This window comes from Babylonia areolata, chromosome 6, assembly GCF_041734735.1.
Source record: "Babylonia areolata isolate BAREFJ2019XMU chromosome 6, ASM4173473v1, whole genome shotgun sequence".
NCBI lineage: Eukaryota > Metazoa > Mollusca > Gastropoda > Neogastropoda > Buccinidae > Babylonia > Babylonia areolata.
Window position 1 is genome coordinate 4124367 of NC_134881.1, and position 16569 is coordinate 4140935.

The window sequence follows — 16569 nt, forward strand, 5'->3', positions numbered from 1 at the left end:
GAATGGTAGTGATGGTAATGATGTTAGTGGTGGAGTGAATGGTAGTGATGGTAATGATGTTAGTGGTGGAGTGAATGGTAGTGATGGTAATGATGTTAGTGGTGGAGTGAATGGTAGTGGTGGTAATGATGTCAGTGGTGGTAATGATGTTAGTGTTGGCAATGGTAGTGGTGGTAATGATGTTAGTGGTGGAGTTAATGGGAGTGGTGGTAATGATGTTAGTGATGGAGTTAATGGTAGTGGTGGTAATGATGTCAGTGGTGGTAATGATGTTAGTGTTGGCAATGGTAGTGGTGGTAATGATGTTAGTGGTGGAGTTAATGGGAGTGGTGGTAATGATGTTAGTGGTGGAGTTAATGGGAGTGGTGGTAATGATGTTAGTGGTGGAGTTAATGGTAGTGGTGGTAATGATGTTAGTGGTGGAGTTAATGGGAGTGGTGGTAATGATGTCAGTGGTGGAGTTAATGGGAGTGGTGGTAATGATGTTAGTGTTGGCAATGGTAGTGGTGGTAATGATGTTAGTGGTGGAGTTAATGGGAGTGGTGGTAATGATGTTAGTGGTGGAGTTAATGGTAGTGGTGGTAATGATGTTAGTGGTGGAGTTAATGGGAGTGGTGGTAATGATGTTAGTGTTGGCAATGGTAGTGGTGGTAATGATGTTAGTGGTGGAGTTAATGGTAGTGGTGGAGTTAATGGGAGTGATGGTAATGATGTTAGTGGTGGAGTGAATGGTAGTGATGGTAATGATGTTAGTGGTGGAGTGAATGGTAGTGATGGTAATGATGTTAGTGGTGGAGTGAATGGTAGTGATGGTAATGATGTTAGTGGTGGAGTGAATGGTAGTGGTGGTAATGATGTCAGTGGTGGTAATGATGTTAGTGTTGGCAATGGTAGTGGTGGTAATGATGTTAGTGGTGGAGTTAATGGGAGTGGTGGTAATGATGTTAGTGATGGAGTTAATGGTAGTGGTGGTAATGATGTCAGTGGTGGTAATGATGTTAGTGTTGGCAATGGTAGTGGTGGTAATGATGTTAGTGGTGGAGTTAATGGGAGTGGTGGTAATGATGTTAGTGGTGGAGTTAATGGGAGTGGTGGTAATGATGTTAGTGGTGGAGTTAATGGTAGTGGTGGTAATGATGTTAGTGGTGGAGTTAATGGGAGTGGTGGTAATGATGTTAGTGATGGAGTTAATGGTAGTGGTGGTAATGATGTCAGTGGTGGTAATGATGTTAGTGTTGGCAATGGTAGTGGTGGTAATGATGTTAGTGGTGGAGTTAATGGGAGTGGTGGTAATGATGTTAGTGTTGGCAATGGTAGTGGTGGTAATGATGTTAGTGTTGGCAATGGTAGTGGTGGTAATGATGTTAGTGGTGGAGTTAATGGTAGTGGTGGTAATGATGTTAGTGTTGGCAATGGTAGTGGTGGTAATGATGTTAGTGGTGGAGTTAATGGGAGTGGTGGTAATGATGTCAGTGGTGGTAATGATGTTAGTGTTGGCAATGGTAGTGGTGGTAATGATGTTAGTGGTGGAGTTAATGGGAGTGGTGGTAATGATGTTAGTGGTGGAGTTAATGGGAGTGGTGGTAATGATGTTAGTGGTGGAGTTAATGGGAGTGGTGGTAATGATGTTAGTGGTGGAGTTAATGGGAGTGGTGGTAATGATGTTAGTGTTGGCAATGGTAGTGGTGGTAATGATGTTAGTGGTGGAGTTAATGGGAGTGGTGGTAATTATGTTAGTGGTGGAGTTAATGGTAGTGGTGGTAATGATGTTAGTGGTGGAGTTAATGGTAGTGGTGGTAATGATGTTAGTGGTGGAGTTAATGGGAGTGGTGGTAATGATGTTAGTGTTGGCAATGGTAGTGGTGGTAATGATGTTAGTGGTGGAGTTAATGGGAGTGGTGGTAATGATGTTAGTGGTGGAGTTAATGGGAGTGATGGTAATGATGTTAGTGGTGGAGTGAATGGTAGTAATGGTAATGATGTTAGTGGTGGAGTGAATGGTAGTGATGGTAATGATGTTAGTGGTGGAGTGAATGGTAGTGATGGTAATGATGTTAGTGGTGGAGTGAATGGTAGTGGTGGTAATGATGTCAGTGGTGGTAATGATGTTAGTGTTGGCAATGGTAGTGGTGGTAATGATGTTAGTGGTGGAGTTAATGGGAGTGGTGGTAATGATGTTAGTGATGGAGTTAATGGTAGTGGTGGTAATGATGTCAGTGGTGGTAATGATGTTAGTGTTGGCAATGGTAGTGGTGGTAATGATGTTAGTGGTGGAGTTAATGGGAGTGGTGGTAATGATGTTAGTGGTGGAGTTAATGGGAGTGGTGGTAATGATGTTAGTGGTGGAGTTAATGGTAGTGGTGGTAATGATGTTAGTGGTGGAGTTAATGGGAGTGGTGGTAATGATGTTAGTGATGGAGTTAATGGTAGTGGTGGTAATGATGTCAGTGGTGGTAATGATGTTAGTGTTGGCAATGGTAGTGGTGGTAATGATGTTAGTGGTGGAGTTAATGGGAGTGGTGGTAATGATGTTAGTGTTGGCAATGGTAGTGGTGGTAATGATGTTAGTGTTGGCAATGGTAGTGGTGGTAATGATGTTAGTGGTGGAGTTAATGGTAGTGGTGGTAATGATGTTAGTGTTGGCAATGGTAGTGGTGGTAATGATGTTAGTGGTGGAGTTAATGGGAGTGGTGGTAATGATGTCAGTGGTGGTAATGATGTTAGTGTTGGCAATGGTAGTGGTGGTAATGATGTTAGTGGTGGAGTTAATGGGAGTGGTGGTAATGATGTTAGTGGTGGAGTTAATGGGAGTGGTGGTAATGATGTTAGTGGTGGAGTTAATGGGAGTGGTGGTAATGATGTTAGTGGTGGAGTTAATGGGAGTGGTGGTAATGATGTTAGTGTTGGCAATGGTAGTGGTGGTAATGATGTTAGTGGTGGAGTTAATGGTAGTGGTGGTAATGATGTTAGTGGTGGAGTTAATGGGAGTGGTGGTAATGATGTTAGTGGTGGAGTTAATGGGAGTGGTGGTAATGATGTCAGTGGTGGTAATGATGTTAGTGGTGGAGTTAATGGGAGTGGTGGTGGTTGTGATGGTGATGAAACCAGCACAACACAACACAATACAACGTACTGGCACTGACACTGACACTACTGCCATTGGCAAAGATACCCTTTTGGCAAGGGGGTTACAATATGTATTGCCGATAAGCATTGACCAAAATTGTTGGACTGAAATAGAAACACGTATCCAAAAGCAGACAATCAGCAATGAACCAAAATATGCTCAACCACACTCGCACACGCTGACGCACAACCACTCATACATTCACACGCATCTACAGCAACGTACATTTCAGTTTCAGTAGCTCAAGGAGGCGTCACTGCGTTCGGACAAATCCATATACGCTACACCACATCTGCCAAGCAGATGCCTGACCAGCAGCGTAACCCAACGCGCTTAGTCAGGCCATGAGAACATACATTTATCATTACGCACTCCACCCAGTTGTATATTTCGAGACGACCATCTGGCTACTGACCAAATCAAGCAAACTTTTATTCCAGACTCCTATCCACTGGTAACTGAAGGGAAAACTAAATATTGGTATTCTTTCTACGGTAATGGATAGCTTCTGAAATGAATTTTGTGAAAGACATAATTGCTTCATCACGTTCAGTTGTGAGTATTGCTATAAGATCTCTTCTTTGTGCAGCTGGTTCACTGAATAATTTGTATCCTCTGCGAATGTCTGCATATGCTGGGCGATCAAAAACAAAATGCATTTCGTCCTCAATACTGTTTGTACCTGCACACACTGAACACCTGTTATCGTTGGTTGCTTCAAACCATTTTCTATTAGCATTTAAGCCAAGGGTTCTAGTTCGGAATCTAGCGAGGTTGTATCTATGCCATTTATGCACTTTTAAATGATAGGAACCAGTCACACTTATCATTTCCATCCATGCCAGTACGTCAGTTTTGTCTGTGACAGCAGATTAAACGTTCTTTAAATTCAGAAATAAATTATACTTCATTACCTACTTCTTGACTGAGCCAAACTTAACCAAACAATATAACTTATAACATAGCAAATACAATAAAGAAACAATACAGAACGGATTACTATATTAGTACACAACACAGCACAGTAAAACAACACAGCACTGCGCAGCACAATATAGCACAACAAGGCACAGTAAAACAACACAGCACTGCGCAGCACAATATAGCACAACAAGGCACAGTAAAACAACACAGCACTGCGCAGCACAATATAGCACAACAAGGCACAGTAAAACAACACAGCACTGCGCAGCACAATATAGCACAACAAGGCACAGTAAAACAACACAGCACTGCGCAGCACAATATAGCACAACAAGGCACAATAAAACAACACAGCACTGCGCAGCACAACAAGGCACAACAAGGCACAATAAAACAACACAATACAACACAAGGCAGCACAATATAGCACAAGGCACAATAAAACAACACAATACAACACAGGGCAGCACAATACACCATACCACAGCACACCGCACTGCACCATAACACAACTCGACACACCACACCACAACCACAGCACGACACAGAAATTCCCAATCCGATTGGAGATAATCAAAAAACCATTTTCATCCCTTCCTTATTTTCACTCTGACTTTCTTCATCTCCACCTCCTTCCCCCCACCCCCACCCCAGTACTACGGTCACCGGGAGAAGCTGAAGGTGATCGGACGGGAGGATGAACTGGAGCAGCTGAACCTGAAGGCCCTGAAAATGGCCAAGGAGGTGGCTGTGGCCCATGGTTGCCTCATGGCCGGCAACCTCAGCAACACCACCTGCTACGACCCCGACGACCCAGAGGGGATAGAGAAAGTGAAAGACATGTTCAAGGTAAGATTTTGTTGTTGTTATTGTTGGTTGTGTTGGTGTTGTTGTTCTTGTTGTTGTTGGTGGTGGTGGTGTTGTTGGTTTAAACAGTATTTTATTTGGAAGGTGTCACAATACAACACAGATATTGATGAACAGGACAACAAGAAAATCTTATATAAAGTCCTGTCCTGACACATGTACATACTGAATATCACAATATTCCCGCGAAAAAAAAAAGGCAAGCTCGCCATCATGTATTCATATCATGAGCTGGCAAATGAAAGGGCAGCACTCTTTCAGGCACATACACTTGTTACCAATCAAGTTCCGCAGTCAGAACAAAATGGCAGTCCTTATATACCGCCAGTTTGATGGGACACTTCCGCCATCTAAAGCACCCGTCACACACAGGCCATCACATTCCCTCAGGTCCTCAAAGGAAGAAAATCTTGAAAGTCTTCAAAATAAACTTCGAGTCTTTTGGCTGCCGCAGTTCTAGTTTCTGCGCTCCCACTGTCTGGAATTCACTACCTGTCGGTCTTCGGCACTAACCTACACTCCCTCTGTTCAAATGCCAGCTGAAAACACATCTGTTCTACGAGGTGTTTTGTGATTGTTTTTCCCCACTGCTAATTTGAGCTGTTTTGTTCATCGGTGTGTGTATGGTTGAGTGTGATTTGTCATTTTGAGGCGTGGCTGCGCGTGAATAGCTGGTTGCCAGCGATTTGAGTCTGAATTTTCTTAGAGAAATGCGCTATGAAATGCCATTCATCCATTCATGCATTCATTTTTCTTCTTCTTAGGAGTGTGTTATTATCGATGTCAACAGGAGCAGGTAGAGTGGGCGGTAAAGGGAGGGGCGGACTACATCATCGGAGAAACCTTCAACGACTTCGGGGAGGCTAAACTGGCCCTGGAGGCCATCCAGACCTATGGACAAGGTGAGGGTGGACACAGAGAGAGAGAGGAGGGGGGCACGGGGGAGGGGGGGAGAGAGAGAGAGGTCAAAGGCACGCGCACACATACACTCACACATATACACATACGCTCACACATACACACACACGTATATATATATATATATATATATATATATATATATATATATATATGTCTATCTTTCTATATAAATATATATAGAGATTATATATATAGATATATACATACAGACACATACACTCACACATTTTCAGAGGCACACTCACAGACACACTTGCACACACACGCACACGCACGCACGCACACACACACACACACACACACACACACACACACACACACACACACACACACTTACATGTATGTAAAAATATATACACAGACGCGCACACTCACATTTTCACGGACACGCTCACATACACACACACACACACACACACACACACACATTCACCCATTTATGGATCAACACAAATATGCGCATGGGTGTAGGCACGCACTGACAGTGAGGCTCAGAAAGGACCATCCGCGCCTGCACACAGTCATGCTCTGTGTAATAACCATGCACATGCTTGACTCGTGTTTGTGCTATCTTAGTGAATATGACACAGAAATTACTTCTTTTTCTTTTTAAAACAACATTACAAAATACGATGACCATCTTGCAACAGTACATTTGTGATGCCACACTTGTGATCTTGTTGGTTGATATGTTGCCTTATTCTTTGGGGAAAAAAAGGAAGAAAAAAGAAGGGTCAAGCTTTGGTAGTAACCAGTTATTTTGTCAAGTTTGAAGAAAATTGGATGAAAAAGCTAAGTTGTGTCACTCTTCTGTAGAAACAACAAAAAACAACAACAGCAACAACAACAGAAAAAAAAACTATGTCGTATTTTCAGTATGACCTTGAATTTGACTCTTAAACTTGGCTCTTTCTAAGGCTTTTTGTTCTGACCATGACCAACCACTGTACCAAAATTGATGAAGATTGGATTCAATAACGTACTTCTTTTAGCGCCGTGGTTTAAACCGTTTTTAAAAAAAACATGCCTTGACCTTTGACATTTGAGCTCGAGTTTCACTTTGCCAAGTGGTGATCCTGACCTTGAACCTCTCACATTTGTTTGAAAACCAAAAGAATATGACAAGACAGATCTTATTTGACAATTATTACGGCAGAACTAACAGCAATATATATATATTCATTTTATCCACAACAACAACAACAACAAAAACCAATAAAAACACGAAAAACAAAAAACGAAGGTATTATGTGATGGTCATTCGTATCACACTGACCATCAGAACACCAAAGGAGGCAACTGCTGTCCCAGCTATCTGGGCCAGGATTTGATTATAGTGGAGAGTGTTTCACCAACTTCACAGCTTGCGTCACCCTGTTGATGCGAGTTTTTATTCGGGTCTTCCCATGACTGAAATCCCTAAAAGGGTATCCGTTGTATGACACAGTATCAAGTATATCGCAGTTCATTATCTGTGTAAATTGGATGTATCGTTCCACTTGCGTTTGACCCAACGCTCTGCTCCTATCACAGATTGACATGAGCCTACAGTTGGGTTAACAACAGGGTGACAGCTGTATGATCAGTGGTTTATCCAAAGCAACGTGAAGTCAATTACAGCTTAGTCTTTTGTTCAGGACTATAATTATCATTCTGCTTCCCTTGCAGCTTTGTACGTTTGCATCAGCAGGGGAAATACCAACGATAACGTTTACCACAAACGCACAGAGATAGACAGATATTCATACAAGTGAAAGTGGTTAATTCCATAGACTTATTTTTCACACATAGAAGTTTTAAAAAATGAAGAAAAAAAGAAAGAAAAACTTTGGTGGTAGTTATAAACTTGGATACATCAAGTACAACCGACGGAAAGGATACTGAATACTTGAAACAACTACATCGACTTCACCATCATCATCAACATCATCACTTCTTTTTCTCCCCACTCTCTCTCTCTGTCCGAAGGCAAATATTGAAGATAAATAAATAACTAAATATTTATCATATGATTTATATGTACTTTGTTTTCTGTGTACTGTCCAAATCTTGGAGACGAACGAATGAAAAAAATGGCACACTACCCCCCTGTCACATGTACTTTCAGCTAATGACAAAGTGCCAAAGTGTCGTAAATCTCTTATTAGATTATGTCGTTTCAATTCTGTTTTTCCTTTCTGTTCCATTTTATCTGTTTTACACTATTTTGTTCTGATTAGTACCTGCTATGTCACTAGAGCTTTACAGCTAATGACATTAAGCATTTCAGTGCTCAGTGCTCAGTGTTCAGTGTTCAGTGTTCTCTCTGAAGGCCTACCAGCAGTGATCACCATTGCCTGCTACTTCTACGACCAGACGACGGATGATGTGCCCATCCCCCAGGCCTTGCGGCGGCTGGAGGAGATGGGGGCGGATGTGGTGGGGGTCAACTGTGGGCGGGGACCTGACTCCATGATGCCGCTGCTCAGGAAGTGCAGGGAGGTGTGCAAGGTGAGGTTCAAAGGTTAAAGGTTCCATAGCTTTTTATGGCTGTTGGGGCAGTGAATTTATACCCACTGTGTCAAAGACTCGGTACAGGAAGGCAGTGCCCAATTTCTGTCTTTCCGTCGTTTCTGACCTTTCCCAATCGAAGTAGGGTAATTCGGGGCAAGAAGCCCAGTCGGGGTCAAACGCCCACCCCCAAAATATCGGAGATCATGGTACACAGCGAGCCAATGACACTTTTACCGTTTCCGCTTGACAGCCGGAAAAACACACCCCAACACGGAGGCCACTCAGAAGTTAGCTTCTTTTTCCACATGCATTTGATTGTTTTCACCCCGATTTCTGTAAAACCCATGATGATGAAATTTCAGAGCCAGTGTCTGTTCTTCATTCAAAGCAAATTTGGATAATATTGTTCTGTGAAAGCAGTGTGTCAGCTGTTGAAGCGTAGCGTTGAAACCGATTTATCTCCTTTGTCTTTTCCTGGAAATTATATCATCTAAGTGTTTTCAAACTGGGGCAAAGCGCCTACAAAGCGTTAGAGCAAGACGCCTACCTGTGGGCCTTTTGCCCCTTAACTGGGCGTTTTGCCCCCTGTGATTTGGAAAAGATGGTGACTGAAGTCTGTCTTTGTGCTTCTTTCTGACTTCAAGTGTTTTGCGTGATAGATAAAAAGCAGCATTGCTGTACTTGTGCATTCATGCATTACAAAATACAAAAAAGAAATATTCAGTTTTTACAGGCCGTAACACCCATGTGGTAGACGATAGCAACAATTGGGTGTTCAATGTTATTTGATATTCAGCAACGCACTATACATATATGCTTTTTTATTGCTAGAGGTAGCCTTGCAGTTACGATCTTTAAGTATTCGGTCATATGAATTCCTAATTTAATAATCCTACCATCCAGTGAGTTTGAGCAGAGCGACTGGGTCTTGAAATTTGAAGGGAATCTGTAATAATAGAGGGGAATATATATTTTTACCCAAGGTAAGCGTAATTAGAATTCATGGCGGATGACTGCATGAAGGTCTCCGCAGGCGCCAGACCGTTGTGTTGCGGTAAGTTGGAGGGAATAGACCGCTAGAGAGTTCCGTGTTTGCATGACTTATAGAGGCGCGTCACATGATCTGTGCTCTCGAAGTTGATTGGCTCTCCGAAATTTCGAGCAACGAGGCGATTGAGAGAGGAAGAAAGTGCGAAACAGAAAGCTTCTTTCTTCGACATTTTGCTTCATTTTTTGTTCTTTTTTATTGTGCATATATTGTACAGTTTGGTTTACAAATGGAGGCTATCAACTGAAGAAATGGAGGACGGCACATATGTTTGCTGCTTTTGCTTGTGTCGATCGCCTTTGCCATTGTTTGCGATTTCGAGTAAAAGTTCGATACGCATGCGCAAGATCCAAGATGGCCGCGGAACTCTCCAGCGGTCCATTCCAGGCTAGTGTCGCGGTTAGGCTTCGCTTACCCGTCTTGATTTGGACGGCTTCTTGCACCTTCCTTTTCTAGAAACTGGGTTTTGTGCACACGGCGCCTATGCATCGTCATCTTAATGATCATCTACATCGTCATCACCTTCATGACCATCGTCGTCGTCATATTAATGCCTGTTATTGTCATCGTAGTAATCATCTTAATGACCATCATCGTTGTCGTAGTGATCATCTAAATGGCTGTTATCGCCATTATCACCTTAATGACCATGATAGTCTGAGTCATTATCATGTTAATGAACATTGTCGTCGTCGTCATAATCTTAATGACCATCATCGTCGTCACCACTCCTTTATCATTATCGTTGTGGTCGTCATTTTAATGACTATCATCGTCATCTTATTGACTATCATCGTCGTCGTCATCATCATCTTAATAATGACTATTATCGTCGTCGCGTCGTCATAGTCATCATCTTAATAACCACCGTTGTCTATGTGTGTGGACTAATCCAAATGCTGCTGATTTAAAAAAAAAAAAATTTAAAGCAGTGTCTGCTCTTCACATAAATCAAATGCCATATTCAGGCCCAGAAAGCACGTCCTGGATTTGTGTAAAACTTTCAAAAAAATGAAATAAAATAATTAAACAAAATTACTGGATGAAGAAATTGATCAAAATACGATAAATTGGAAGACACGTAGAAGGCAAAATGATTGAAACACAGCAAGAACAAAACGTCTAGTGTGGGGTTCGAACCAGTGTGCTCTGATTCTCTCGCTTCCATGGCAGATGTTTCACCTCTGTGTCAACACTCCACTTGACATCTTTATGATCAGCATCTTCGTCACCGTCATGATCGTAATGATCGTCGTCACCATAATCATCTTAATGATCGTCGTCACCATCATGTTAATGATTGTCGTCGTCATCATCATATTAATGATCGTCGTCGTTGCCATCATCATCTTTATGATCACCATTATCATCTGAATAATCGTCGTCGTCGTCATAATCATTTTTATGATCACCATCTTCGTCAGCATTATCATTTTAATGATCGTCGCCGTCATCATTATCATCATCTTAATTATCGTCGTCCCCATTATCATCTTTATGATCAGCATCTTAGTCATCATTATCATCTTAATGATCATCATCGTCTTCATCATCATCTTAATGATTGTCGTCGTCGCCATTATCATCTTTATGATCACCATCTTCGTCACGTGACCATAATGATCGTCGTCGTCATCATCATCTTTATCTTCGTCAGTCACCATTATCATCTTAATGATCGTCGTCGTCGCCGTCACTATCTTTATGATCACCATCTTCGTCACCATTATCATCTTAATGATCGTCGTCGTCGCCGTCACTATCTTTATGATCACCATCTTCGTCACCTAGCCACCCCCCGAAAACGGAGTGTGGCTGCCTACATGGCGGGGTAAAAACGGTCATACACGTAAAAGCCCACTCATGTACATACGAGTGAACGTGGGAGTTGCAGCCCACGACTGCAGAAGAAGAAGAAGTCACCTTTATCCTCTTAATTATCGTAGTCGTCATCATCATCTTTATGATCACCATCTTCGTCAGTCACCATGATCATCTTAATGATCGCCATCATCATCATCACCACCACCACCACCACCATCATCATCATCATCATCATCATCATCATCATCATCACAGTCATGGTGCAACGTGTGCCAGTGCACAGGTGTCAATCCCTGTCAAGTGTTTGTAGGAACAATCAGGAAATTTGGAAGGAACACTTTGAATATGGTAGGAACGCTTCCATTCCGAGCCACATTAGCAAACGTACATAGTTTAATCCACCGAGCACAGACGGTCAGACGGCCAGACACTACAGTCAAATATCAACTTTTTTTTCTCTCAGACTATATCTCTCTTTTGTTTTTGTCTACTATGTGTATCATCACTTGTGGATCACAAAAAAAAGTGTTCTTAGATTTCTGTGAATACCCGTTGCTATGGAAACAAATCAAAATGGCCGCCAAACAATGTCTCAGAGAAATCGGGTTTGTGGTCCATGTGGTGCATGCAGACATTTTTTGTTATAAGGACTTGATACACAATGACATTATCTTCATTTTCACGTGACTGTGTTGATTTTTCAATTATTGTACTTTTTATGAATTTTTGAAATTTTGGGTATTGCGAAATCCTCAAAATTTACAACGGGTAAAAAGATTGGAACTGCTATGAATTAAAACCCAAAGAATATTTTCATACATACTCGTGACAAAACTTCAATAACATGTCATAAAACAATCATGCAAAGTCTCATGGTTGTAGGTTTACTCATCATTGAGCAAGCCCAAGGTATGTTGTCAAGGCCAGAAACGTGACGACTTGCGTCAAAATTGAACAAAAAATTATTAATTAACACTTTCATGATTCAGCAAGCAATCTTTATTGGCAATTTTTTCATTGTTAAAGACATCTTTACAGTGGAAAAACTTATGCATATGATAGAAAAGATATTCAAGAATCAAAATCCATCAAAAACCCAAATCATCAAAAATCATCATTTTGGTCTCTTTTGCACTGCCGTGTCTCCCCTTAAATTAAGCCCCGTTCTCTGCCGTCAGTTGTGCGGGCAAACGATTAAGCTGATTGGTCAATGTTTTGTCAACTAATGTAAACACGCACGCGATTAGCTGAGTATCATCACGTGAGACCAAGGTTGGTGGTGACTACGCTGGCCTCGTGATCGATAGGTCTAGAGCGTCTGGGTGACGTCACGACAGGAAAGCATGTGACTGTGCTATGTCGTCGAACATGAACTGGTCAGAACAAATTTTGACGTTGGCGTAACGTCGGAACAAACAGCGATCGAGCGTAACAAAATACGGCGGAATCGTAACAGTTGGTATCTGTGTGTGTGTGCGTGTGTGTGTGTGTGCATGCGTGTGTGTGTGTGTGTGTGTGTGTGTGTGTGTGTGCGCGTGTGTGTGTGTCTGTTTGTGTGTGTGCCGTGTGTGTGTGCGTGCGTGTGTGCAGGGCCCGCTGGCAGCACTGCCCGTGCCGTTCCGGACCACAGCAACGCAGAGAACGTTCCACGCGCTGACCGATCCCAGGAATGGTCAGTCCTCCACACGATTTGTGAATCATTATGTGTCTAAGTTACACGTGACACACACTGCACGTGCGCCGCGCCGGCACGCATGCACGTAATAGTCACGCACCACTGACATTGACACACACATTACACCCTCGTACACACACACACACACACACACGCGCGCGCGCGCGCGCTCACATACAGTAAACACACACACACCGGCCGTGACACACGCTGATTCACATACACTCTAATTTGAACACTGACACGCACACACACGCGCCGGGCTAGTGCTCATAAACAGATACATATGCATGCATGTATGCCGGTACCAACACTTGAAATGCATGCCGGCGCGTCCACTCACAGCACCAGCACACACACTGACACACTCACACAACGACGGCACACACACACACACTGACTCACACGTGTGCATATTCACAAACATTTTAAGACAGACACACACACAATATATATAATTATGTGTGTGTGTGTGTGTGTGTGTGTAAATACACACAAATAGACAGAAACACACGCACACACAACCACACTCACAAACTGATCAACACTACTCAAAAAAAAAAAAAAAAAGAAAGAAAGAAAGAAAGAAAAGAAAAAAACAATAACAGAACCGCAATACTACCATTCTCCCACTCAGGCAAACGAGCCTTCCCCCTCGACCTGGGCTGCGTTCAGAGCAGCCGTGGCGACATCCGGGCCTTCGCGCGTGAGGCCCGCGCGCTGGGCGTGCAGTACATAGGCCTGTGCTGCGGCAGCTCCGGGCACCTGCTGCGCGAGATCGCCGTGGAGTACGGGCGCCAGCCGCCTTCAATGAAGTACGCTCCCAACGTGGAGAAGAGTTTTTTCCTGGGCAACATGTACAGACGTTCTGCCTTGATCCACGCCAGAATGGCAGGGGACGACCCAAATGTGCCTCTGTAGTAGTGGTACTGTCGTGAGGTGGTGGTTTTTTGTGGGTTTTTTTGTTGTTGTTGTTGTTGTTGTTTTCATGTAGTAAGTTTCGGGGATGGGTTGCATGAGCCAACTTTGCAGCGTGGCTAAGTTTGCTTATCGTTGAGGATGTTCCCAGCTCCACAGTGAATTCCATATAGGTATACTTAGGATTATGCTTAACTCGACGCAAATTTTGTGCTACTCTACTAGTTCGCTAATGCAACCCACCTCATATGCAGGGTCCAGTGCGAGTTTCCAGGCTACGTTACACTGGCAATATGAATAAAAACACTGAACAACAAAAATGAATTGATGGAAAAAAAAAGGGCAAGGGGATAAATACCTGACCTACGCATAGACCCAACACACTGATCAGGCCATATTCAGGGCCTTCCAAACGTTGCAGGAATGATTAAAAAATAAATAAATGAATAAATAAACTGGATCTCGTAATTCTGACAAGATTGAAAATTGTTCAGTGCCTGCTGCAGTCATGTAGAATGATACAATGCATACAAAAAAAATCACAAGCCCGTTCCCTTTCTCTTCGCCCTGAAACTCTTGTTAGCGAACTGTTGAGATTCCTGTGTCATGCGTACGTTCGTTAGTGGAGTGCATAAAAAACTGTCAGCGTTATGCCGGCTGACACTTCTTCATACATGGCTCGAGACATGTGAACCGGAATTCCCGATAGCAAATGAGCTGATACATGTATAATAAGAAAGACCAACAGCAAGGAAAAAAAACCAAACTTTCTTCGTAACATTTTGTCTTTTCATGGGGTTTACAAAACCTGATATGCAGATTTTTTCGGTTACAGATTGGTTTGGGGGTAACGTAGTGTAGATGTCCGTGTGTGTGTGTCAGTGTCTATGTGTGTGTGTCTATGGGCGCTTACGTGCACGCTCATGCTTTGTGTGTGTGTGTGTGTGTGTGTGTTCATGCACGAGTCCGTGTGTGATTTCAGATAACAATCCCATCATTTTCTTAAATGATTGCGTAGATGAAGAGATTTGAAGATGAACAATCATAGTTATCAAATGACTCTCTACAAAATGTATGCCAGAACTTACTTTCTAATTAATCGGTGTTCTTTTGTGAAGACAGTCATGTATGTATTGACTTGAGTTGTTTTGATTTAATAAATGATTGTTATATTGTGCGTATTACTGTGTTAGTCTGTGTGTGTGTATGTCTTAGTGTGTGTGCATGCGCGCGCGTGCGTGGACAGCTAGGTGTGTTTATATGCGCATTACTATTTGTTTTTACGTCGTTCACACACGCATACACACACTCCCGTACACACGCACGCACTCACACACACACACACACACTAACACACTCAGCAAACACATCAACACATATGTACATTTCTGTTGCAAGTTTTTATATTGCATTTAGTTGCATTTATCCAAATCTGACTTGTATTGCAGAAACATGTTCTCGTTCTTTTTGTGATTCACACTGGCACACGTGCACTCTTTCTCTCATGGAATCACATGAACACACACACACACACACACACACACACACACACTCCGAGTCGCTCGCCGTCAAAACAAACACACATATACACACACGCACGCGTGCGCACACACCCACACCCACCACACCACACCATACATGTGTGAGTGCACTCCTGTGAGCCAGAACAAAGCAGAGCACACAATCCCAATAGTGCTGACATGTTGTCATTTTAAAAGAACATATACAACACCAAGCGCTGCCCTGTTAATCTGCACGCCCAAACAAAAAATGCAAAATATGATAGACGCCCCAAAACAAAAATTGAAATCTATACCAAACAGAAAAAAAATCGAGCATACTCTTGGATAATTTATGGACATAGAAAAGATACAAATAAGATAAAGCTATTAAGAAAAACTAACATATAAGAGTACACAGAAATCTGTATTAGGAAAATGATTCTGAGGATGTGTGCATGCGTGCGTGTAAGTGTGTGTACGCATGTGCGTGCGTGCGTACGCGCACCCGCGTACGTGCGTGTGTGTTGATGTGTGTGAGCGGGTAATGTAAGAATTGTCACTGAAAACAAAAAACACGCATGTGTAATCAGACAGGCATGTCCCTTTATTGCATGACACCATGTTAGTATTTTCTCAAGAAAAAAAATCGTTTATATATATCGGGTGTCCCAAAAAAAGTGAACCGCTTTTTGACAAGTATTTTCTCAGTGACAGAGAAACCGAATTCATTGAAAATTTTCACACAGTAACCGTAGGGTATCATCAACAAGTCTGCAAACTATCTAAAAGTTCGGACGCAAATTATGCGAGTATTGTCAAATTCAAAACAGCATGTCAAAAAATCCAGCATCAGAGCTGTGCAATGTGACCTTCACCATGTTCATGCCAGCTGCCAGGTGTTGGCATCTGTCAATCAGTGTCAGTCTAAAAATAGCCTGCCTGGGTGTCAAGCCTATTGATTTGTTTATTGTCGTCTGTATCCAAAATCAGTTCTGTCCAAAGTTTCAGTTTGGAAGGATCAACCATGCCTATGAGTGAGAGTGATAAGGTTACCATTGAAAACTGTTTCAAGGAGAAAGGCTGGGGTGGAAGAAGGATCGTAATGGAATTTCCAGGCAAGGGGTGGAGTTATGTCACTGTAAATAGACGCATTGCTAAAATACGCACTACAGGGTCAGTAGCAACACTCGTCCGAACATTTTTTGATATTTTGCAGACTTGTTGACGATACCCTAAGGTTACTATGTGAAAAATTTCAATGAATTCGGTT

The 16569-nt window shown here is 42.5% G+C and overlaps 1 protein-coding gene across 1 annotated transcript; it reads left to right on the forward strand.

Annotated features, from left to right (window-relative positions):
• The first annotated feature begins 3965 nt into the window (after positions 1–3965).
• LOC143283205 (S-methylmethionine--homocysteine S-methyltransferase BHMT2-like) lies at positions 3966–14962 on the forward strand. The gene is made up of 6 exons (XM_076589380.1): positions 3966–3971; positions 4706–4900; positions 5709–5820; positions 8151–8329; positions 12795–12876; positions 13517–14962. The coding sequence occupies exons 1-6, from the start codon at positions 3966–3968 to the stop codon at positions 13798–13800; spliced, it is 858 nt and encodes a 285-aa protein (XP_076445495.1). The 3' UTR covers positions 13801–14962.
• Positions 14963–16569: the final 1607 nt, after the last annotated feature.